This window comes from Oculina patagonica, chromosome 12, assembly GCF_052425735.1.
Source record: "Oculina patagonica isolate OP01 chromosome 12, crgOcupat, whole genome shotgun sequence".
Taxonomy (NCBI): Eukaryota; Metazoa; Cnidaria; class Anthozoa; order Scleractinia; family Oculinidae; genus Oculina; species Oculina patagonica.
In genome coordinates this window covers 25,874,836-25,899,792 of record NC_135769.1, presented here as the reverse complement: position 1 = coordinate 25,899,792, position 24,957 = coordinate 25,874,836, and the positions used below count along the sequence as shown (strand labels likewise).

The window sequence follows — 24,957 nt, the reverse complement described above, 5'->3', positions numbered from 1 at the left end:
GTCGAAATTTCCTACTGAGGGTGGCATTCGAAAAAGAAAAAAAAAGCTTTAATAGAAAATACATTGTAAAAGAAGCTCACTTATATAAGTTAAAAAGCATAAAAATATGTTAAAAAAACTTCAATAGAAAAGACATTGTTCTTCCCCCTTAATTTTATGGAGAAAATAATTGTCTATCGTGCTAGGAATTTAATTACAAGGTAATCACAATGTTGGGGCTATAAACGGAAAAGGAAAGCTAACAAATTAAAAGCGTGTTGTATTACTATTGCTACACAAACCGGCTACGTGTCTGAAGAGAAAATGCAAATGGGGTTTCTCTATTGTTTTAATTCGTTACCTCAAGTTACGACAGCGCGCATAACTATATAGAATGACGATGACTAAAAATCAGCAGCCATTAAGCCGATAGTAGCTACAGTAGTTATATGGCCGAACACAGGGTATTTTAGCTATTTCACGAACAGAACTACGGTTAATTCCATGTGCCGACTATGCAGAAGTGCCATTAATCTATCAGTTAAATTTCAAAACAATTTCTATCAGAATCATTTTGAGGGTGATCGCACGACCAGCCTTTGCTTAGTACAGAAATTTATAAGTCAGAGAAGGGGCATCCCTTTGAAATCAATAAAATCTGCCAGATTAAGCATGAAACAAAGAAAAAATTATTCGGGGGGGGTCTCGAGCTACTCGCTCACTGACACTGATTTTGCATGCATATACTTATAGGACACCTTTTGAAAAGTTAAGAATATCGAGTATTCTTGTCTTTCGAGTTAATAAGGAGCATATATAGACACTAACAGGTCGCTAACAAACTCACAACGATAAAATTGACGTTCTAAATATAAAAAAAGTATTTTGAACGCTCGGGTTTTAAATAACAGCACTTTTTTATTTTATCATAAAAAAGAGCCATGATTTTACAAGTTGGTGCATAAGTGATATGTTATTATTATCGTTATTTATAATAAATTTGTGCCTATCCCCCCCCCCCCCCCCCTTCTCTTCTTGTTCAATGTTGATACAATACAGCTCTGAGGCGTACCGGAACGAGAGGGATATTAATAGGATAAAGAGATGAGTTGGCATAAACTACACATCTACAGAGAAATTTAAACTGACAAAAACTGTGCCAAACAAGGCTCCGAAACTAAAGTGTCGTTCTCCTGGGCTCCGTAACATTTGTTCCACTGTGGTACAAAAGTCTAAAAACACGATATTTTTAAATTGAATCAAAGGTTTTTCTATATTATGTTTTATCTGCAATACTAACATCACTCAAAATACTTACAACATTTAAAATACTAACGTTATTTGCAATACTGGCGTTACTTACAATACTGGCGTTGCTTACCTACGATATTAACGTTGTTTTCAATCCTAACTTTAATATCAACACTAAATTGTCTCGCAATACGAACATGTCTTAAAATACTAACATTAGTTACAATAATTATAACACTACTTACAGCACTATAGATTATTAATAAAGAAATAAAAAACGATCCCGAGTGCATTGTTGAGTTATATAAGCACGCGGGAATTTTTAAGAACACGAGAGAAGTGCATAGAGAAGCTCGAGGCGCAGCCGAGTGCTTCTCGCACTTCTCGAGTGTTCTTAAAAATTCCCGCGTGCTTATATAACTCAACAATGCACGAGGAGAAAGATTTTTAATTCGTTTATGAAATGTTAAAGAAACTGCACACGCTAAAACTCGTGACGTAAGCAGCGTGCATTATAACTCGATAAAGCACGCGCGTGACGTATGCAGCGTGCTTTATGGGATTATAATGAGTTCGAATTGACCAATCACAGCGCGCGCAATTCGTTGACCATTTTATAATTAACAATACAACACGGTACCTACTAATAAGTTTAATCTAAAAAGCTTACAGTTTAATTATATTAATGTTTCTTCCTCAATGATTCGCAATACAACAGAAAAATGTATATATAATTATATTTACATCAAATAAATTCAAACCTGGGAATAAATTAAAAAATCATTGATTTCCTAATATATGATAGTATTTTCCTTAAGACGTCTCATATCTTCTTTATCACTTACTTAATGGTTTAGCACGTACAGCTTATAGATTTTATGACCTAAATTTTTCAGCTCACTCGCTTTGCGAAAGCACTCTCAATAAATCATACAACTACGCTGACTATGCAGCAGTCGCTATGAGGTTAAGGTATAAACGCATGAAGCAAATGAATACTTAGAAGTGTTCTGGTTAGGTGACAGTCAACTGTACCTACTCGGTATAAGCTGGCAATAAGTGCGTTGATTTACCTTTCGAGCTAGGTTGTTAAATGGAAATAGAGCGGTTTTCACTTGAGCGTCAAAAGTACTGATTTGTGTTTGCTTTGGTTTTGCATTGCTACATTTTTGGTTGAAAAAACTCGCGCCACTTTCTCAACCAATCAGGAGTAAAACCGAAATTAATGGTGGTTTCCTAGCGCACGTTCTCCCGCGTTTCGCACAAGCTACATGCAATTGCTTCGAGTTTTGCTTGGTTCACTGGATTGTCTGTGTCCTTTGTGATTGGCCAGATACGACACTCAATTGAAAACTGCTCAAATATAAAGCGCTTTGTTGATAATATGATCGATATGAGACTCAACCTAGTTTTCTCCTCGTCTCTAAAATGGCGAATATCGTGTAAAAAGTAAGGTTTCTGGTTCGTGCCTTCTAACCGGGTGATTTCTAATAATAAATACTTTACATTTGGTACCCCAAATACCCCAAAATATTGAAAAGATTAGTGCAATTATAGCAACTGAGCTACGAGAATTTCCGATACGCAAGAGTTGCTAGCGATTAACGAACATAAATCTTTAAGATGTCTCATATCTCCTATATCACTTACTCAGTAGTGTATAGCTCATACAGCTTATAGATTTTATGGACTAAATTTTTCAGCTCAATCGCTTTGCGAAAGCACTTTCAAGTTAGTAGATAATAACGTGTCCTAGTTGGCGCATTGTCAATCTTGCAGCTATTCGCAGTCGACGTCGCGTTGACGTCAAAGTTTTAATGCAACAAGCAAATGAAAACTAAGAAATCTTCTAGGCTAGCCAGGTGATCAAAGAGAGGTGCGTTTATTTACCTTTCGAGCTAGGTTGTTAGATGAAAATAATTTAAAGCGCCCTGTTGATAATATGATCGAGACGAGACTCACCCTAGTTTTCTCCTCGTCTCTAAAGTGGTGTATATCGTGTAATTGAAAAGTAAGGTTTTTGGCCCGTACCTTCTAACCGGGTGATTTCTAATAATAAATGCTGTACCTGTAGTACCTAATACCCTAAAATATTGCAAAACTTAGTGCAATTATAGCAACTGAGCTACGCGAATTTCCTCCATGGATTTAAATTCTTAGGGATACGCAAAGTTGCTATTGATTAACGAATATAAATCTTCCAAAAGTCTCCATGTGTTACAGCTCTATTATAAAAGTCATCACATTCCCATCTAGGTACGGCCCGAAATGGATTAGTGGCCCAATTCTGGTAAGGGTAAATATGTGCCGTATAATCGTATAATTCGCGATCTCCTGTTTTCCCCCATTTACCAACAAAGCGGGCACCATTTTCTGTTCCCCATCTGGCACAATCCCCTGCAAGAACGGAGTTGTCTCCATCCAGTGTTACAAATGATCCACAGGCGTCGGGCTGGACATCCGTCTGACGGCTGTAGTACTGGACAACAGCTTCCCCTCTGCTGTCAGGGACCGTCATCACGTGAAACGAACGTGGAGTGATTTGTTTATTACAGTGGAACCTCAGCTGAGTGAAAGACAAATGTGTTCTCAGCTCATTCAAGGCGGTTGTCGCTAGGACCATGTTGCTGTTGTTGTAATGGCTGATTCCACGGTATGAGGTTTTAATATTCAAAGTGGTAGGAGCCGATGAGCCGTTAATTTCAACGTTGTAGATCAGAAGCCAGCCTCCTTCAATACAAAATATTGTGTGCCGTTACTTTTGTTATAAATGAGAATATAAAAGAAGAATGGGCAAAATGAATAATTGAAATGGTCTATCCTTTAAGGTACCACGGAAGGAGCTTGAAATTGTGTGAAAACCATCAAAGCTTACCCCAACACTTGACAACACGTTTACGTAAGCACCAAACTTAAGTGGCGATGTCCTTTAAAGCGGACCACCGCATTTCGGGTCGGTACAAAGTTTTCCTTCAAACTTTGCCCAGTGAACTATCTTGGTTCACAAGTAAATGCAACGGCTTTAGTTTTTTGAAATACGTTAAAATATATTTTTTAGAGCCTATAACAGCCAAGGCGACTTAAAGGCTAATTTTGATGGTCACTACAACGAAAAATTACACAAGTTGACGAGCTCGGCACACAAAAACCGCCGACCGAGACAGAAAATTATTATAATCCCATGAAAGGTGGTCCTTGAAAGATTGTAAAAACATGTTTGTTTTAATATTTTTCTTATTTTCAGGTTCGGAAAAATTTATATCTCAACAACCGTCATATCGCTTTTTATAAACATGTCAATCTACCCTGACTTTGCTAGCCGTTATTTTCCAAGTCCAGACCAGACTATTCTAAATACCAGCTGAATTCCACTAAATAGATGCCAGAGAGCACAGAAATCTAAAAATACCTTGCACTTCTTACTTTCTTTTGCCACAGCGACTTCCAACTTTTCGTGTTTTAAGCGAATCTTTCACACGCATTATGCAAATGAGGTTGTAAACCGAACAACGGTTGTTTTCAACAAAAACGGTTTATTTGTTGACTTTCGGCATTGCAAGTCAAAAATACGGGTGATTTCACAGAATGATCACTTGCAAACGATTTAAGCGGTTAAAAACGGCGAATTATTCGTCCTGGAACTTTGAATTCGTACTGATGGGAATTAATAATGCAGTTGCATTGACTGCTAAACTTGGTCAGGTAAACTTATTGGATTGTGTACTCTTAGGTTTTGCTGCTTTCTATTGTTGAGTTAACAGTTTTGTTATTTTTGGAATCTCAACGCTTTTCTCAGTAAATAAGTTCAATTTTAACACCACACATTGAAATAAAGAATTCGTGACATTTTAATTAAATTATCACATACCTGTACGAAGTTAAAAACAATATTTTTTTCCTGTTACCTTCCATTTTGCAAGAAGTAGCTGAAGACGGTCCTTTGTGGCCTTAATTGCCTTTCTTCCTGATGAATTTCGTGTTTAACTTCTTTGTTACATGCACAGACATCCTTAAGTTTTAGTCTATCTCTGTGTATTAGGTATTTTAATACTTCAAAGCTCGATCGTGCGAGCTGAATTTTATTTACACACATCTTATACTTACAAATTTGTGAGTATCGACGTTCAATTATCTTCCCTCTGAGTGCAATAGGAGATATTCTCCTCCAACAAAGAAAAGAAAAGCACTGCCTTATTGCAAATGAAATACTTTTCATAGAAATACGCTATTCAAAAAAATACTTACAAGTCTGTTTCCTTGACTCCAATTTAGATCCCTGGGGCGAGTTTTTCCGTGACAAAACGGAAACTGACGTGACACGGCTAATAATTTATAACTAAATCTTTTTAGAACTAATAGCGTGGTTCTTTATTTCGGTTCGTTCGACTTTTTTGCTTATCCATTTGGTCTTAATGTTACGATGTGCTATCACACCTTACACTAATTTCACTTTGAGCTTATAACAAGAAACGTCTTAACCTGCGATCGAGAAAAATAACACCTGATCGCAGGTTAGAAACGTCTCTGATCCCTGTCGCCACTACACGGTACAACTTACACTCTTTTTATTTTATAAGAATGTAGTTTATAAGAATATCGAGGCTGAAATTTGCAAATTTTTAATAATAATATTTTAGGAATAAATCCGAGGCTGAGATTTTAAAAAAGAATATACCGGTAGTTTTAGTTGAAACAAAATCAGGTATTTTCATTTCCGTCACTTTATCTCTGTGAGGAATTCTTTGTTTTAACGCCAAAACGGCCAGGCTGCAACGAAAAGCAATGGTACATGTGCACAATGTAACGCGATACAGATCTGGACACCAAACACTTGTAATTGATTACCCAATACTTGCTAAAACGGAAATGTCAAACGGTATTTTCTAATAATGTTCATAAGAATATTTTCAGCCTAAAATCGGCAGAAAAATAAGAATATTTTCTTACAAAAAAAGAGTGTACTACACTCTGAGATCATATCATTTTCCTCCAAAAAAAGGAAAGGAAAGCACTATCTCATTGCAAATAAAATACTTTTCAAAGAAATACTTTTCTCAAAAAAGTACTTGTCTGTTTTCTTGACTCAAATATAAGGTGGGAAAAAAAAATTTAAAAAAAAAAAAAAAAAAAAAAAAAAAAAAACACAAAAGAAAAAGAAAGACAAAACGCGAACATCACTTCCATACAATGTAACCATTTTATGATTTTTCTAGCTGTAAGAAGAACTTAAGATCTCTGAGAGTCGTAAAAGCATGAAATTCGATTTCAGTGTATGGCAAAGGCCGGGACAGTGTAATACTGCAAAGCGGCCAAACAAACGCATTTTGATTTAGTCGCGTAACTTGATTTACATTTATCCATGTACATCTTTTATTTTTGAAGGTTTTTGTTTGCACTGTAAAGAAAAAATTGGTCAAAATTCGAATGACTTAAATACAAAAACCGAGGTAAAGTTTTCTATTTTTTAAAACAAAATAAATATTTGGTCGCATTGTGTAAATAAACGCGAGTCGCCGTCGAAATATTTTTTCTCAAAGACGTCTTGCTTTTTAAGCAAGACGAAAACACAAGTGCTTAACTGAACTGAAAACGAAGATTTATTTTCACAAAAAGCTTACAAATGTCTTAACTGGAAAATTATTTCGTCCTGTTCAAGTGTTGAATAATCGTGACTTGAGAAAGAACTTTTAATTATGCGTGGGAACACGTGTCGCTGATTGGCTGTTTTTAATTGAAACTAATCGTGCGTGTCCGTACGGAGTCCGTTCTTGCAACTGATCATTGTTTTCTACATTACAGCGAACGATTATCGATCCCGAACCATTCCCTTGGGATTGCTAACAGCTTTTTTCATATAACAAAGAGTCTAATGCGCATGCGCAAAGCGCACGCAAGCATTAGACTCAAAAATAAGAAAGGGCCTTAATGACTCACCAGCTATAAAAGACCTTCCTTTAGCCGTGTAATTTCTAATTTATTGCTGCGAAGCCTTAGCGTAGCAGCAGAACTATTTTTGACTGTCCGCGCGGGCCTGGGCGCTTTATATAGGCGACACACTCGATTTGACTTTTTCACTGGCGATGATTTTGAGTACATGCAGTACGTATGATCAGCGGCATGTAAAATGTGGAAGCTGCGTTTGTCGTTTGCGATGTCCTTTTCGTTAAAGAGCAAGAAGTTAAATTTTAAAGCGCTGCCGCTTGCGCTTCTGTTCAGTACTTTGTTAATACTTCCCAAGAAACCTCTCTTGAGCAAGATGGTCAAGTATAGTGCCGGGGAAACGGTCTTTTCATCCCTTATGCGCCAGCTCTGATGAATAACGAATTTACGAGGCCTTCTTATAATTCGCTTTGATAATTCCCGTATAATTGCATATCCGAAAACATGCCCTGGCATTTTCAGAGCTACGAGAAACGACTTCCGAACGTGTAATAGTCAGTCAGAAAAAGTCAGAAAAAATAGTCAGGAAAAGCTATAAATATGCAAGATCAAGTAAAGCCAAGTTGTTGTCAAACACGAAATCGAAACTTACTCAATTTATACCGTTAATTTAAAGGTCTTTGTTCTGCAACCAAACACTAAAATTATTCATTCCTAAGCTTATTTAAGGAGAAATTTTACTTTCTGAGTCTTAAGCGCGAAATATACCCAGCAAAAAGTACAATGATTTGCGAAGGCTCCACGCAAAGGTTTTCATAATGACCTCGCACTGGAATGGAACGAGCTTTGAGCTTTTTGACGTCATAAATTGGTGTTTCTGATGGCTTTGCAATCGAATTGCACGTGCACGCAAGGTTGTGTTTGGAAACAGTCATAAGCATTACCAGCATTTCACTCGCTGAGAGAAATCACATCTTTCACATCTGAAAATGTGAAAATTCGAAACATTCCTATGACCTTCCGTTCGTTCCTACTATTATTATTATTCTTATAACTCTCTTCGCAGCACTTTACTTGCTATCAGCAACTCCTAGTTTTTACATTTATTTTTATTTCTTTTCAGAGTCCCTGAACTCTCCCTTCCGCGCGCCCTTTATAGGGGTTGAATCCGGGCATGCGAAAAGAGGGTCCAGGATAACTTGCATGCGCATGCTCAGAAGGAACCAATCAGAAGCGAGGAGTGTGGCGTCACTTGCTTAAGGACGTTCGCGTCAAAATGTTCTACTCGATAGATTTTTTTAAAATTTTTGCTGCGGCCACCGACTTTGTTTCCGAGATAAAGCGTGTGGAAAACTACCCTGATTTTGCAATATTGGCACGCGAAATTCAGCACTGTTTACAAGGCTTATAGTTAAAAAAAATCGAAGATTAGTGAGCGGAGGCAAACAATCTTAGTCACATTTTGTAGAAGGGCGTCTGTTACGTAAATAATTCCTGTGTTGATATCCTTTTTGTAAGACTTAACCCTGAAAAAGGCATTAAAAACTGTCGTACGGCAAAACGAGAAGCTCAAAAAGCGAAATTCAAACGTCAGTCGGACAATGAAAACAAACTTCCACTCGATAGATTTTTTTCATTTTCTCGCAAAACGTAGATATTAATTAACGAAAGTAGTCCGTTAAGAAAAAGTAGGGGTCACCGACCATTTAAAAGAGCAAACTCAAAGCGAAGTGAGCGGAACGGCTACCCATCCTGTATGTGCTCAGAAAGCTGTCACAGCGCGCGCGCTCAATATATGGCGTGGCATGACGTTGCGACATGAATCACGTGCGTAGACAATGACTGGCAAGCTAGGCTTTTTTAAAGTTATTCCGGTGATCCTGCTTTAGTATAGTGTGCACAGTTGCGTAGTTGAGCTCGTTATTTGTGCGCGCGCGTTTTCAAAAGTGCTGCCAAATATGTTTTTTCCCCAATTTAGGGAGGGGGGATCGGCTCATGCACATGCAAGTTATCCTGGACTCTCTCTTCACACGCTTGGTTTCAACCTCTATAAAGGGCGCGCGGAAGAGAGAGTTCAGGGACTGGACTAGTTTTATGTGAGAGAAAGTGTATGGTTATTCTCTACGCACCTGATCCGACTTAAACGAAAATACCGTAATCTGCTAAATAGCCTTACGGAATAGATTTACGGAATATCGGCTCTTTGCCCCCCCCCCCCCCCCCCTTGTTTCTTCGTGGACGTCCTTGGTGCGCTTGATAAAGGAAAACTGTTCTTGTGCGCCAGAAATTTCCATATGTGTGCCGATGTGCTTGGCGCACACGTTAATTTTTGCGACAACCAACCCCTCTACATCGAAAAAGCCAGCTCTGGCCAGGATAAGTTTCCATTCCGTAGTATCCTCTTGTGATAAATGTATAGAAGCGAGATGGCTGTCTATCGATTTATCGCACTGAAGCAAGCAGAAGAGACCTGAAACGTTTCGTGAATCGCCACACTTTTCCGTTCGCGACAAAAAGCACGACATCTTGTTTTGAAGTTTTATTTGCCGAACCCAGGGCCGAACCAATTACAAAACTTTGTAGCAATACTTACCAGAACTGTTTCGAACATTTGTTTTAAAAATCGTGCCATTATATAACACTTAACACTAAACGATGAATAAAATAAGTAACAGAATAACAATGTCAAATGTCTTTGGGCATCCTTAAAACAGGTAACGTGAATTGTAGCAATAGAATTTTGACGGTACAAACTGTCCGGTTTTCCCCACGCAAATCCTGTTTATGCATTACACACAAAAAAGTCACGCAAATTCGGTTTAATTGTAAGGCGGTTTATAGAAAGTAGCTTAGGCGACCACAAATACGGCGGGAATTCAGGCTGAGAATAATGAATGCTGCTGTATGCAAAACACGTTTAGGAATGTGTCTTTTAACAGCAGGTTAGCTAAATAAAATTGCAAAGTTATAAAATGGTAACAAAACAAGTCAACTGAATTAAGGGGTCACAAATTGTTGATTTCAAATTAAAGGTACATTACTCCAACTTGTTAGACCAGATAAAACTGAATGAATTATCTAAATTTTACACCTTGAATGCTTTCATATTTAAATATAGATAAAACACAGCGAGTTTCAAAAAACTAGAACGGTTTGTTTGAAAAAATCGGTCCAAGTTCAGCAGACAACAAATTTTGCAAATTAATTGTTACATTTGTCTTGAAAGCATGCAAAGTTCGAGACCGAATAATTCGTAAATTTTAACTACTTATATCATTTGCAAGTTTTCTTTCTATTATACTCCCAGTATTTTTTACTTCCAATGCCAAAATTTTACAATTTAACCGTTTTTGTTGAAAACAACCGTTGTTCGGTTTACAACCTCATTTGCATAATGCGTGTGAAAGATTCGCTTAAAACACGAAAAGTTGGAAGTCGCTGTGGCAAAAAAAAGTAAGAAGTGCAAGGTATTTTTAGATTTCTGTGCTCTCTGGCATCTATTTAGTAGAATTCAGCTGGTATTTAGAATAGTCTGGTCTGGACTTGGAAAATAACGGCTAGCAAAGTCAGGGTAGATTGACATGTTTATAAAAAGCGATATGACGGTTGTTGAGATATAAATTTTTCCGAACCTGAAAATAAGAAAAATATTAAAACAAACATGTTTTTACAATCTTTCAAGGACCACCTTTCATGGGATTATAATAATTTTCTGTCTCGGTCGGCGGTTTTTGTGTGCCGAGCTCGTCAACTTGTGTAATTTTTCGTTGTAGTGACCATCAAAATTAGCCTTTTAGTCGCCTTGGCTGTTATAGGCTCTAAAAACTATATTTTAACGTATTTCAAAAAACTAAAGCCGTTGCATTTACTTGTGAACCAAGATAGTTCACTTGGCAAAGTTTGAAGGGAAACTTTGTACAGACCCGAAATGCGGTGGTCCGCTTTAAAGGACATCGCCACTTAAATGTGGAATTTGCTTAGAAGAATACTATCCTCACCATCATCATCATCATCATCATCATCATCATCATCATCATCATCATCATCATCATTTTCATCATCCTCATCATTATCACTGTCAGTATCATTGTCACTTTCATTATCACTTACCACCTTCAGTTGTCATGTCACAGTACACTGATATAGGGTTTCCGTTACCCTCGGGAGCAATCCAGTACTCCCCGTCTCCTCTTGAGTGACCAGAATCCATGATGCTTTTACATGAATGGCCAGGCCAAAGGGAATTCCATCCTTGTCTGACTGCAATAGCAAACCGTTTCTTCTTTTAGGTGTTACGTCACATTAATTTAGATAATTTTATATGATATGCAATTTCAATAGTTATTGGCCAAGCATGGCGTCATAATGGCGGGAGTTATATACATTCTTTGTGCGTTTTCTGGGCCGAAACAACGTCAAATTCAAAAACTCGCAAAAAGGAAACTCCAGAAAATTTGGACAGTTTATTATTTGCGGATCCTCCAAGCTTATATTTCGATACGTTATTTAGCTCGAAGGTGGCCATGGTTTTGAGCTTTTGTTCGCTATAAACAAGATATTCGATCGATAGAAGTCATCCTCAAGTTTTGAAGGTAATACCTGCCTGTTTATTGGAAATGTATCGGAATTCAGCTATCTGGAGGATTGCAAAATGGCAAAAGGTGGAATAAAGCAGAGGTAAGAAACAGGTAAGCTGTATTTATGACAAAATCTGCTTTTATAGCTTGAATTTGATTTAAGCGCAAATGTCGTTATACCTCGCAAATGTGCTTACACAAATGGTAATAACTTTTGAAATACTGAAAACGTACAAGGGATTTTGCATATTTGAAGGATGTCACTTTTCGGCTGTGTAGACTAGAGTTTATCAGTTAGATCCCAAAATTAAAATATTCGCTTCTAAATCAAGGTCATTTTTCAGCCTTCGTTCGATGTCGATTGGTAGTGGTCATTATACTATTGATTTCGCATTTCCAGTTAAATCGAGGGACTTGCTTCTTTCTTAGAAAACTAGAATTCAAAATGTTTATGAACAATTTTATATAAAAATTGTCGGTGTTCAATGCGAATGAAATATTTTACAATGGCTCGAAAAATGCCCATTTTCTAACGACGTTGCTGCGGGCCCGAATGGGCAAAATATTTCATGGCCCTAACGCAGTCAGAAAATCATTTTGAAACAAACCAAATCTTTTTTAGTAAAGTCTTTCAGTTGCCAGAGTTTCAAGCAAAATTATTTTTTGAGTGAATTTGGGTGGGCGGTTTTAAAAAATACACCCTCTTAAAAAGCAACTGAAAAGGAGGCAAGTGGCAAGCAAAACTGATTGCGGGTGATTTCTTATTCTGATTTGGCCAAATGAAAAAATATCGATTGCATTGTTCAATGGGTAAATGTAATACAATTCGATAACGGATCAAGTCGAATTAAAAGTATGACCTGCTTGAGTTTCCTGTTATGTCAATGTAACTTAACCAAATGCGGTTGGGATTCAAGAAAAAATAATAACACGGCCAGAAAATCATTTTGAAACAAACCAAATATTTTTTAGTAAAGTCTTTCAGTTGCCAGAGTTTCAAGCAAAATTGTTTTTTGACGTGAATTTGGGTGGGCGGTTTTAAAAAATACAGCATCTTAAAGAAGCAACTGAAAAGGAAGCAAGTGACAAGCAAAACTGATGGCGGATGATTTCTTATTCTGATTTGGCCAAATGAAAAAATATCGATTGCATTGTTCAATGGGTAAATATATATAATACAATTCGATAACGGATCAAGTCGAATTAAACAGTATGACCTGCCCGAGTTTTAATGGAATAATTTCCTGTTATGTCAATGTAACGTAACTAAATGCGGTTGGGATTCAAGAAAGAAAATTAAGAGTTCGATTATTTAATAAAAAGTAATGTCATGCATTGAAGTTAGGAAGCCCAGGATATGAAGTCAAAAAAATCTTCCACAACAAATAAGTTATAGTTAGGTATCTTCCCCCTTATAATATGGGAAAAATTCACTAAAGCTTAACGCTGGAATTATAAATTCAAAGCGTTTCGTCGAAATTTACAACTGACGGTGGCATTCGAAAAAGAAAAACAAAAAGCTTTAATAGAACATACATTGTAAAAAAACTCACTTATAGAAGTTATTAAATAGATTTAGCCAAGCCTAAAAGCGGAGCACCCCGGTTATTTTCTTCGCCATTTTCGTAAATCCGAATTTACTGACTGATGACAAAAAAAATATAACACTTGAGCCCGCGATGCAATGGAAACTACTACTTGGTCAGCGGTAAACTTCAAAAACATTTGACCTCGATGAGCTCTATATGTGAGCTCGCGAAATGGTCATGTGATACTGGTCAGCGGATACCTTGTTTTGACAGCTGTCAATTGACCATGACATGGACGTCCAATATCAAAGATGTAAGCTGACGTGAACTATAACCTTAAACCTATTTCTGGAGTAAGGCCGCCATGTTCATGATCAGGTTGGGGCGACGTCGTCGCTAGGCGCACGCGCCCGCGAACCATCCCGCTAGCCATGATGACCATGAAAAACCAAAAGCATGGGTGTGTTAATTTTCTATGGGTATGGGGCTCTGCATTGCGGCCCCTCGGGCCGCAGGGAGCTCCACTATAACTATTTTCCCATCATGATTATGCAGTACTTTCAAATTTTCGACTGTTACATAATTACACGGCTTTCTCACCTTGACAACTTAAACCATCTCCCGTGAATCCATCCTTGCACGTGCAGTTGTACGATCCTTCGGTATTGTTGCACGTTGCGTTCACGTGACACTCATCAACTCCCTGCGTGCATTCGTCTACATCTGCGAAAAATTAAACAAAAAGAAAACATTTGTAAAATAAAGAAATAACTTTCAGAATAACTGTATTTTATAATATGTTAAACCACTTTTAACTAACCTGCTTCACAGTTGTTACCAGTGAATCCTGCCCCACACACACACTGTTGCGTGTTATGTTCAAAGTCTGATTGACAGCGGGAATTAACAGGACACTGAAACTCTCTGCATGGATTCTTTCGTTCAAATGAAAAAGAAAAAACAAGGTTGCGCAAAAAATACACAATAAATATAAAAATAAAAACGCTTCTACCTCTTCCAAGCGGTGTTAATGTCATACGAACTAGGGCAAATTGATAAAGTCTTGGCATTGCAAAGACATTTTTTCTTGCAGTCTGGAGACTTTTTGACCAAACATCGTCCTAACATAACAAAGCTGCATATCATACCTTGGTTTCTGCGTAAACAAATCCTTGTTTTGTAATCCAGTCCAGCGGATCTCTGATAGAATCAGAGTCACTCAGCTCACACACGTACCCACCACTTTCCTTTGGACCAAAGTTGTATGATTCACACTCGGATTCCATAAAGCAGTGTAACTCACACACTTTCTCTGACGTCGCCCTCGGGGTTCTGATCACGTGATTTATAAGAGCCTTGTTTGTAACTGGCTTTCCGATTGTCTTCGCTATGCATTGCTCTATATTACAAAGAACAAAAGGTATGACAGTTTTTGGAGACCATACCTAACTTTTCAAGTAGCTTTTAATTTTAAGTTCTCTTTCTTTGCTCGGATGGGAAACTTACGTCATGACATTATTCGCTTTACAGTATTCCCTTGACAACGAAAAACAGAAGGTCCCAAAAACCTCAACTAACTTTTGGCGATGCAGATTTTGCAGACAAAAGCAAAAACCAACATTTTAAGTGCTACCGACTGGAATTTTCGAGAAAAAAATTTCAAAAGTGCTAATTCGCATTTCTTCATATTCAGTCAAAAGAAACCCTTTGGTGAACTATTTACGAAAATGACACTTAAAATTTTCAAATGGTTTTTATATTTGAGAAAATCGGCAAAAGGTTAAAAGGCCGTTTTCGCGTCCCGCCGCCATAAAATTTTGTCGAATTTTTGTGGGTATTCAAAACACTCGTACGGAAAGAAGGTTGAACGTATGAAATTTATCTTTGGCAGGTATGCGGGGCATCCAATATACTACACAGAAACCTAAAAATATTGCAAAACGATGCAATTAAACAGATCTTTTTTAAAGCCCGAAAATTGGCATTTTGAGCACTTTGGTAAACACTTGAAACAAGGGTAACTTTGGTGGCAAAAATCGTGTCCTGGTACATCAAAATTTGGAATAAAAAATTGATCGGCGTCAAGTACTATTATGGTACTGTAACATAAAAAATCCAGCCCGGGCAATTGAAAAACCACCCGTTGAGAGAAGTAAACGCATAGTGAATATTTCATGTATTGACTGCAAAAATTGTCACGGTCACGCAACACTAGTAAACACATTTCGATCTGATTTATTCAATGTGTTTTAGTTTTGCTCACTTTGGCTACAGTTTATGCTCGAAAAAGTCTACCTATCTTATGTATAATTTACTGTTTTGTATTCATATAAAAATTAATTTTAGAGTATGGGATAATTGATATGACCGCAAAAATACAAAGGTCAAGTTTCGTGTCATATTTACCGACTTTGCCACTCACACTGTGTAACTCGCACTGTGAAAGAAATAAAACAATTCAAAGCGAAATGTCTTCACAAAGTAGTCTCGAAGCGTGTCATATTTTATCCTGGTGGTTCTGTTTCATTGAATTACTAACTATTTAACACTGGTAAAAGTTATTTTTAGTTCCGGCTGTATCGATTCTGTAAAGTTTTTCGAATACCTCAGTCTGTGTGTCAACAACATGAATTTTGCAAATACAGTATGTGTTCATAAACAAGATGATGATCTTATCGACAAGCGTATCTATAGGAGAACATCGAAAAATGAAGTAACTGTGTTCAACTGCTTGTATATTTTCCTTTTAAGAGTGCGGGTCCTCGACTTGATATTATACGCCAGAACTGATACATGTACATGTTTACCAAGAAAGAACTGCAAGAACTGGAATTAGAGGTCTGTCTGAATGTCTGTTGATTTCCTGTTTAACCATAACATTAAAAAAAACACTCTTGGCTATAAAGCAAAAGATACTATACCACCAGCAGCAGCTTACCATACATGTCCAAACATAACAAGTAACGATTCTCGGCTGGTTGAGCAAATACCAAACAAATTCGAAAAGGTGATCTCCACAGCCGTTGTCAGCCGTCGTCACGCTCTCCACTTCGCTCCACTGTTCCCAAGCTGTCTGCCTTTCTCCCGTTTGCAATTTTTGCACAGGTTCTCTGTCTTTTTACCGCATTCACAACCAATCTCGACTCACTCTTTGTACCTCCAGACTCTTAAAATCAAATTCCATCCCTTGGATAGCGGGGAAAGGGAAGATTTTATACGGGTGTTGGGTGGGGGGGGGGGGGAGGTGGGGGTTAGGGGGTCAAGGTTTATTTTGTCATTCATCTTATTGTCCCACAAAGTGACTGACCAGATTACCAGAATTGCAGAAGTAATCGTTACCTTAAGGTTGCTATTTTTAGCGGCTACTTATTTAAGCCATTTTTCTGAGCAATATTTAGTGACTATTTAATTTAGCGATTTTCAGATTTTTTTTTAAACCAGGCCCTTGTGTAGGAAATGGTCTAGGCAAACTCTCTTTCGAAGAAAAAACTGTGGCAGCTACAATTCTTTTGCAATGAACTTGGACTAGCTGTGTCTGTTCCACAAGTGAGGAAAGGGCTCTTTATGTGGTCCTGTTGCAAGAACTTTTCCAGGAATGTAGTTGCATGAATGCGGGACCAAGTTAAATTGCTCTGTGTTCTGTTGCGTCTGCAACTATTAAAAGCAGTGGCGGATCAAGGGGAGAGGCCATTGGGCCCTGGTCCCCATTATTTTTAGGCTAAACCGAGGCCCACGGGACAAAGAAAAATAATCTTCAAGAGCTAATTTCAGGTCAGGATGATTGGGGCCCCCACCTACCTAAAGGTCTGGATCCGCCACTGTTTAGTATATAAGCCAGCTCCTAAAAAATTGTCCAATACTAAGAGTCGTCGTACTAGCCGTGCATTTAAAATTACTGTTTTATACACCTCGAGTGACTTCTAGTACACGCATCTCCAAGCTACGTGAGATCCGACAAAGAATTGTGCCAAAGTCTTCCTAACGTTGTGTGGCCCTCTGCATTTAATCGTCCCACATATCCAAAAATAAGGCAAGGGGCAAACCTTTAAATACTGAGAAGTGGAGACAGGAAATGATTTCCGACCAATTTTTTTCTGCAAGGTTGGTCCTTTTCTTTTCTCTACTACAAGGTTTTTTGTCGCTGTTGTTTTTTTTTTTTTAAGTTAAACCTCTCTTCCTGAATTCCTGTCCACCTCAGTATCTGAGGGCTGAGGGCCAACCCTTAGCTAGTTCCCAGGCTGCTGTCAGTACAACATACCTCAAGTGTGCAATTTTTAACGGCTTCTAATTTTAGTGATTTGAGCGAGTAGCACGAAAATCGCTAAATTAAGTACTCGCTAAAATTAGTCTTCGTCAAATTTAATACTCGTTAAATTTTAGTACCTCCCTCCCCCCTCCCCAAAGGAAAATAAATTAATCATAGTCGACATCAAAAATTCTTTTAAGAAATGGATATCGAAACTTTGTTCTTTCTGACAATGCCGTCTAGTGATTCTGTTCTTTTACTGAACATTTATTTCCATCTTAGCTATTACTTTATGAAATACTGGTTTACACTGGGTATTTTTTTTTCTAGGGCCTGCTGGTTTTTTTTAAAAAAATCTGAAAATCGCTAAATTACATTGTCGCTAAATCTTGCTAAAAAAAATCGCTAAAATTACTACCATCTTAAACCTTAAGGTAACTGATTACACCAGGTAATCTGGTCAGTCACTTCGTGGGACAATAAGATGAATGACAAAATAAACCTTGACCCCCTACCCCCCCCCCCCCCCCCCACCCAACACCCGTATAAAATCTTCCCTTTCCCTGCTATCCAAGGGATGGAATTTGATTTTAAGAGTCTGGAGGTACAAAGAGTGAGTCGAGATTGGTTGTGAATGCGGTAAAAAGACAGAGAACCTGTGCAAAAATTGCAAACGGGAGAAAGGCAGACAGCTTGGGAACAGTGGAGCGAAGTGGAGAGCGTGACGACGGCTGACAACGGCTGTGGAGATCGCCTTTTCGAATGTGTTTGGTATTTGCTCAACCAGCCGAGAATCGTTACTTGTTATGTTTGGACATGTATGGTAAGCTGCTGCTGGTGGTATAGTATCTTTTGCTTTATAGCCAAGAGTGTTTTTTTTAATGTTATGGTTAAACAGGAAATCAACAGACATTCAGACAGACCTCTAATTCCAGTTCTTGCAGTTCTTTCTTGGTAAACATGTACATGTATCAGTTCTGGCGTATAATATCAAGTCGAGGACCCGCACTCTTAAAAGGAAAATATACAAGCAGTTGAACACAGTTACTTCATTTTTCGATGTTCTCCTATAGATACGCTTGTCGATAAGATCATCATCTTGTTTATGAACACATACTGTATTTGCAAAATTCATGTTGTTGACACACAGACTGAGGTATTCGAAAAACTTTACAGAATCGATACAGCCGGAACTAAAAATAACTTTTACCAGTGTTAAATAGTTAGTAATTCAATGAAACAGAACCACCAGGATAAAATATGACACGCTTCGAGACTACTTTGTGAAGACATTTCGCTTTGAATTGTTTTATTTCTTTCACAGTGCGAGTTACACAGTGTGAGCGGCAAAGTCGGTAAATATGACACGAAACTTGACCTTTGTATTTTTGCGGTCAGATCAATTATCCCATCCTCTAAAATTAATTTTTATATGAATACAAAACAGTAAATTATACATAAGATAGGTAGACTTTTTCGAGCATAAACTGTAGCCAAAGTGAGCAAAACTAAAACACATTGAATAAATCAGATCGAAATGTGTTTACTAGTGTTGCGTGACCGTGACAATTTTTGCAGTCAATACATGAAATATTCACTATGCGTTTACTTCTCTCAACGGTTGGTTTTTCAATTGCTCGGGCTGAATTTTTTATATGTTACAGTACCATAATAGTACTTGACGCCGATCAATTTTTTATTCCAAATTTTGATGTACCAGGACACGATTTTTGCCACCAAAGTTACCCTTGTTTCAAGTGTTTACCAAAGTGCTCAAAATGCCAATTTTCGGGCTTTAAAAAAGATCTGTTTAATTGCATCGTTTTGCAATATTTTTAGGTTTCTGTGTAGTATATTGGATGCCCCGCATACCTGCCAAAGATAAATTTCATACGTTCAACCTTCTTTCCGTACGAGTGTTTTGAATACCCACAAAAATTCGACAAAATTTTATGGCGGCGGGACGCGAAAACGGCCTTTTAACCTTTTGCCGATTTTCTCAAATATAAAAACCATTTGAAAATTTTAAATGTTATTTTCGTAAATAGTTCACCAAAGGGTTTCTTTTCACTGAATATGAAGAAATGCGAATTAGCAGTTTTGAAATTTTTTTCTCGAAAATTCCAGTCGGTAGCACTTAAACTTTCAGGAATGGCGAAATAAAAATATACCGGAATGAAAAACTTATAGTAAATGGACCTAACGAAAAACATTAATTTCATGAAAATTCTTTAAAATATCGGCAACATTTGTCTCGATGTTATGTTTTACAGTGTTTAGTTACTTTGGCTTAGTTATTTCGTGTAAGCTTATTAATAATTAATTAATTTAACAAGCAGAAAGTGTTTGTATTTGTAGGATAAGTTATGAAACATCCCTAACAGAGCTCGAAATAATGTTAATCTACGGAAAAAGTATTTCATTAAGGGCAAATTTCAATATCCATGGAAGGAACGTATTAGCAGTCTATATACGCATCAAGTTACATTGTTTTACATCATAAATTTAAACACAACGTTACAAAGAAAACAAGACAGAAACCTACCCGATGCCGACACGATTTCTGTTAATCGTAACGAAAATAAATTACCCGTTAGCATCAGCCATAAAAGAAAAGCTAGCTAAAGCCCCCACAGCATTGAGATCCTTATAAAACAAGTTGTTATCCTCGCGATTGTAGGGTGTAGTCTTCCATGCAAGTAGCCACTGGAACGGAGTCTCGATAGCGTGTGCCGAACTGTCCGGTAAAGAACGACCGGGTGAAGAATAAACATTCTATGATGACGAACTAGCGTGTAACCTACTTACGTTAAGTCACCTGTTAAGTCTACTGCTTGAAAAAAACAAATACATTAGTCTACTTGAAAAAGAAACACATCCAAGAAACAAAATGATTTTAAATTGATTTATTGAAAGCTAATACAATTTTAACTAAACGCTTTCATTCTGCTACAAATCCTATGTGCACCCCAGTTCATCTGTCGGAGTAAAGTTAAGGAAGGACAACACAATAGTCTGAGTTCAAAACTCAGTAAGGTCGTTTACATATTAAATTTGCATACTTAAATATTAATCCGTTACTAAGCTGAAAATTTTACACCTAAACCCATGCGAAATTTATTTATTTTAATTATCTATTTATAATAAATACTATGGGTGCTTACCATTTGTAAGAAAAATCCGGTTGGTGTCACCGTTGCATAATGGTAAGCGATTTTCCGAATATACCGACCAACCGGATGAGATTTCGCTTACCATTATTCTACCAAGCGTTCCTTCCCGCTCACTCGATCTAGCGCCAAATTCAGTGTTGTTTTCTGTCGATATAGCTGAATACTTCGAGGTAGAAAACAAACTTTTTGACGACGAAGATGGGCTAATGCTGTTTACTGCCGTCAGCTGTTCCATGAGACGCGATTTAAACAGAATACAAGGTTATTTTGAGGTAACTGTTCCCACCTACGCACCGAGTGAATTTCGCAGTCGAGTGAAACTTGGCACGTTCGAGCTAGATCCTGTCCCGAGAAAAAATATGAACACATGAACAATTCCAACGTGGAATACCAGAGGCAGGGCAGCTTATTTCTCCTGTTAAAAAAGTGCTGGCATTTCTATGGTCGAGATGAACATACTCGTTCTAAATTGTTATAAAGACGCCATACTGTAAACACGACTAAAACCGCGCGGAGGTGCTTAAAAGGGCCTGGAAACGGAAGATTCGTTCAAATGGTAAGGAAATTTCCGATGTTCCATTCCGAACGGAAAAAGTGGAGTACCTCTGGAGGTAGTCCACAATTTCCGAATGGAATTTCTGGAAAATTACCTTACCATTTGACTTCAAACCGAAATTTCCGGATTTTTTGGCTAAATGGTAAGCACCCTATGTCTCAGTCTCCCCCTTATTCAATGTTGTTACCAAATGCCTCGAAAGCGTCTCGGAGAGAGAGGGACATTAATATAATAGGGAAATGAGTTGTCATAAACTACACATCTAGGGAGAACTTTAAACTGACAAAACTGTGCTAATCAAGGCTCTTAGACAAAAATTCCGGCCTCTAGGGCTCGGTAACATTTGTTCCACTATGATAACAAAGTTTACTAAATAACGCAAATCTGGAAATAAATAAAATCATCGATTTCCTTTTCTAATCCAAGATTATAATGCTTTACTTAAGATGTCTCATATCTCCTCTATCACTTACTCAGCAGTGTAGCCTATACAGCTTATAGACTTTTATTGGACTCTATTTTTCAGCCCACTCGCTATGCGAAAGTACTTTCAAGGTAGTAGATTATAACGTGTCCTAGTTGCATTGTCAATCTTGCAAATAAACGCATCGACGTCGCGATGACGTCACAAAGGAAAACTAAGAAATCTTCTAGGCTAGCCAGGTGATCAAAGAGAGGTGCGTTTATGAACCTTTCGAGCTAGGATGTTAGATGAAATAATTTAAAGCGCCTTGTTGATAATATGATCGAGATGAGACTCACCCTAGTTTCCTCCTAGTCTCTAAAGTGGCGAATATCGTGTAATTGAAAAGTAAGGTTTTTGGCCCGTCCCTTCTAACCAGGTGATTTCTAATAATAAATACTGTACCTGTAGTACCTGATACCCTAAAATATTGCCCTACCCTAAAACTTAGTGCGATTATAGCAACTGAGCTACGCGGATTTCCTCCACGGATTTAAATTCTTAGGGATACGCAAATTAAGTTGCTATTGATTAACGAATATAAATCTTCCAAAAGTCTCCCTGTGTTACAGCTTTATTATAATAGTCATCACATTCCCATCTTGGTACGGGCCGAAATGGATTAGTGGCCCAATTCTGGTAAGGGTAAATATGTGCCGTATAATCGTATAATTCGCGATCTCCTGTTTTCCCCCATTTACCAACATAGCGGTCACCATTTTCTATTCCCCATCTGGCACAATCCCCTGCAAGAACCGAGTTGTCTCCATCCAGTGTAACAAATGATCCACAGGCGTCGGGCTGGACATCCCTCTGACGGCTATAGTACTGGACAACAGCTTCCCCTCTGCTGTCAGGGACCGTCATCACGTGAAACGAACGTGGAGTGATTTGTTTATTGCACTGAAACCTCAGCTGAGTGAAAGGCAAATGTGTTCTCAGCTCATTCAAGGCGGTTGTCGCTAAGACCATGTTGCTGTTGTTATAATGGCTGATTCCGCGGTATGATGTTTGAATATCCAAGGTAGTAGGAGCTGATGAGCCGTTAATCACAATGTTGAAGATCAGAAGCCAGCCTCCTGAAAAACAGTATGTCGTGCGCCGTTACTTTTGTTATAAATTTGAATATAAAAGAAGTTGGCAAAAGGAATCAGTATTTTGGATTATATAGACCAATATAAGGTTTACTTGAGAACACGTTTACGCGAGCACCAAGACTTTAATATAATATTGAATTTGCTTGTGAGAATACTATCAACATTATTATCATTATTATCATTATCACTGTCATTATCACCATCACTTACCACCGGCAGTTGTCATGTCACAGTACACTGGTATAGGGTTTCCGTTACCCTCAGGAGCAATCCAGTACTCCCCGTCTCCTCTGGAGTGACCAGAATCCATGATGCTTTTACATGAATGGCCAGGCCAAAGGGAATTCCATCCTTGTCTGACTGCAATAGTAAACCGTTTCTTCTGTAAGTTGTTACGTCACATTAATTTAGATAATTTCAGTTTTATGATTTGCTTCTTTCTTAGAAAACAAGAAATGTTTATGAACAATTTGATATAAAAATTGTCAGTGTTTAATGCAAATGAAATATTTTACAGTTGCTCGAAAAATGCCCATTTTCTCAGTCCGTCCTAACGCGGCCAGAAATTTCATTTTGAAACAAACTAAATTTGTTTTAGTAAAGTCTCTCAGTTGCCAGAGTTTCAAGCAAAATCATTTTTTGACGCGAATTGGAGTGGGCGGTTTTAAAAAATACAGCCTCTTAAAAAAGCAAATGAAAAGGAAGCAAGTGACAAGCAAAACTGATGGCGGATGATTTCTTATTCTGATTTGGCCAAATGGGTTAATATAATATAATTCGATAACCGATCAAGTCGAATTAAAAAGTATGACCTGCTTGAGTTTTAATGGAATAATTTCCTCTTTATATGTTAATGTAACTTAACCAAATGCGGTTGGGATTCAAGAAAGAAAATAAAGAGTTCGATTATTTAATAAAAAGTAATGTCACGCATTGAAGTTAGGAAGCCCAGGATATGAAGTCCAAAAAATCTTCGACAACAAAATTTATATTGTATAGTTAGGTATCTTCCCACTAATAATATGCGAAAAACTCACTAACGCTTAACGTTGGAATTATTAATTCAAAGCGTTTCGTCGAAATTTCCTACTGAGGGTGGCATTCGAAAAAGAAAAAAAAAAGCTTTAATAGAAAATACATTGTAAAAGAAGCTCACTTATATAAGTTAAAAAGCATAAAAATATGTTAAAAAAACTTCAATAGAAAAGACATTGTTCTTCCCCCTTAATTTTATGGAGAAAATAATTGTCTATCGTGCTAGGAATTTAATTACAAGGTAATCACAATGTTGGGGCTATAAACGGAAAAGGAAAGCTAACAAATTAAAAGCGTTTCGTCCCTTTAACTTAACCGTGGTTATATGCTTACTTTTCTCATGGTAAGTGAATCCCTTGGCTGGTATTAAGTCCTGTGGCTTCGTGTGCCTTGAGTGGTCGTTCAATTCACATGTTTCGTTGCCATTGCGTCCGACAGAATAACAGCTGTATGACTGACATTTTCTATTTCTTCTACATCGTAAACCACCGTTGACCTCATCAGTAATCGTTGTTTCTAGGACGTGACCAACGAGCCTGAAGTCTGAAGAAAGAATATTTTTCATCAAAAATTAAAATATATTGAACAACTATTTTTAAAAACGAGAAAAGAGAAACGCCAGAAGTGACTTTTAAGGTCAGGTAGAGGGTTAAGCTAGAGAACAAAGGTGACTCACCTTTATGAATTTCAAACATCTGAACATCATGTGATTCCAGATAGGATTGAGATGCTGTTGCGAATACCAAATTATCCACGAAAGAAAGAAGTACCATCGCAATAATCACAGGATGACACAATCCTACCAGCATCATCACGTACCGCAAACCTGGAACAAAAGATAGATTGCTAGTGATTTACACAGTGACTAAAATTCGACTAAGCCGGCCTTTATCTTTAAGCGAGAAAAAAGAAGATTTTCACAATTCACAGATACACATTTCTCGTTTGTCCTGTTTATAGTGTTTTCGCAATGCAATAAATGAAGAAAATTCTTACCTTTTCTCTTCATGAAAAGTTTCGTTTTTCCGGCCATTTTCCGATCTCGTTCAGTAATGTGAGACAGAAATTTTATGAAGCCATGAAAGCCGGCCTTATCTTTAAGCGAAAAAGCAGATTTCGAAAGCCTTCTGTATTTTTTTTACATCTTTCTTCCCATTTAGTAATGACTACA

At 37.5% G+C, this 24,957-nt stretch overlaps 2 protein-coding genes across 5 annotated transcripts in view; both read right to left on the bottom strand.

Annotated features, from left to right (window-relative positions):
- Positions 1-1,030: 1,030 nt before the first annotated feature.
- On the bottom strand, positions 1,031-24,957 carry LOC144633904 (uncharacterized). Of its 3 annotated transcripts, none has more exons than XR_013567117.1 (6): positions 24,783-24,957; positions 24,463-24,612; positions 24,120-24,329; positions 22,962-23,111; positions 21,695-22,733; positions 1,031-2,653 (listed from the first exon to the last, which is right to left on the bottom strand). XR_013567117.1 is itself a non-coding variant. In XM_078492832.1 (5 exons), the coding sequence occupies exons 1-5, from the start codon at positions 24,817-24,819 to the stop codon at positions 22,186-22,188; spliced, it is 1,095 nt and encodes a 364-aa protein (XP_078348958.1). In that variant the 5' UTR covers positions 24,820-24,957; the 3' UTR covers positions 20,354-22,185. The 3 variants fall into 3 exon arrangements, 1 of the variants encoding a protein (XP_078348958.1); XR_013567116.1 differs by lacking the exon at positions 1,031-2,653 and adding an exon at positions 3,171-3,211 and having other exon boundaries at positions 24,783-24,934; XM_078492832.1 differs by lacking the exon at positions 1,031-2,653 and having other exon boundaries at positions 20,354-22,733.
- The window catches only part of LOC144633894 (uncharacterized), a 31,531-nt gene continuing 9,778 nt past the window's right edge, over positions 3,205-24,957 (bottom strand). The window contains exons 1-6 of one of the 2 annotated variants that reach the window (XM_078492821.1): positions 18,386-19,507; positions 14,365-14,615; positions 14,037-14,151; positions 13,817-13,939; positions 11,221-11,370; positions 3,205-3,960 (exon numbers count right to left, since the gene is read on the bottom strand). In XM_078492821.1, the coding sequence (XP_078348947.1) occupies positions 3,413-3,960; positions 11,221-11,370; positions 13,817-13,939; positions 14,037-14,151; positions 14,365-14,502 (1,074 nt within the window). In that variant the 5' untranslated portion in view covers positions 14,503-14,615; positions 18,386-19,507 and the 3' untranslated portion in view covers positions 3,205-3,412. Of the gene's footprint in view, positions 3,961-11,220; positions 11,371-13,816; positions 13,940-14,036; positions 14,152-14,364; positions 14,616-18,385; positions 19,508-24,957 lie in introns of those variants that run through there. The other variant, XM_078492820.1, reaches the window with a different exon arrangement.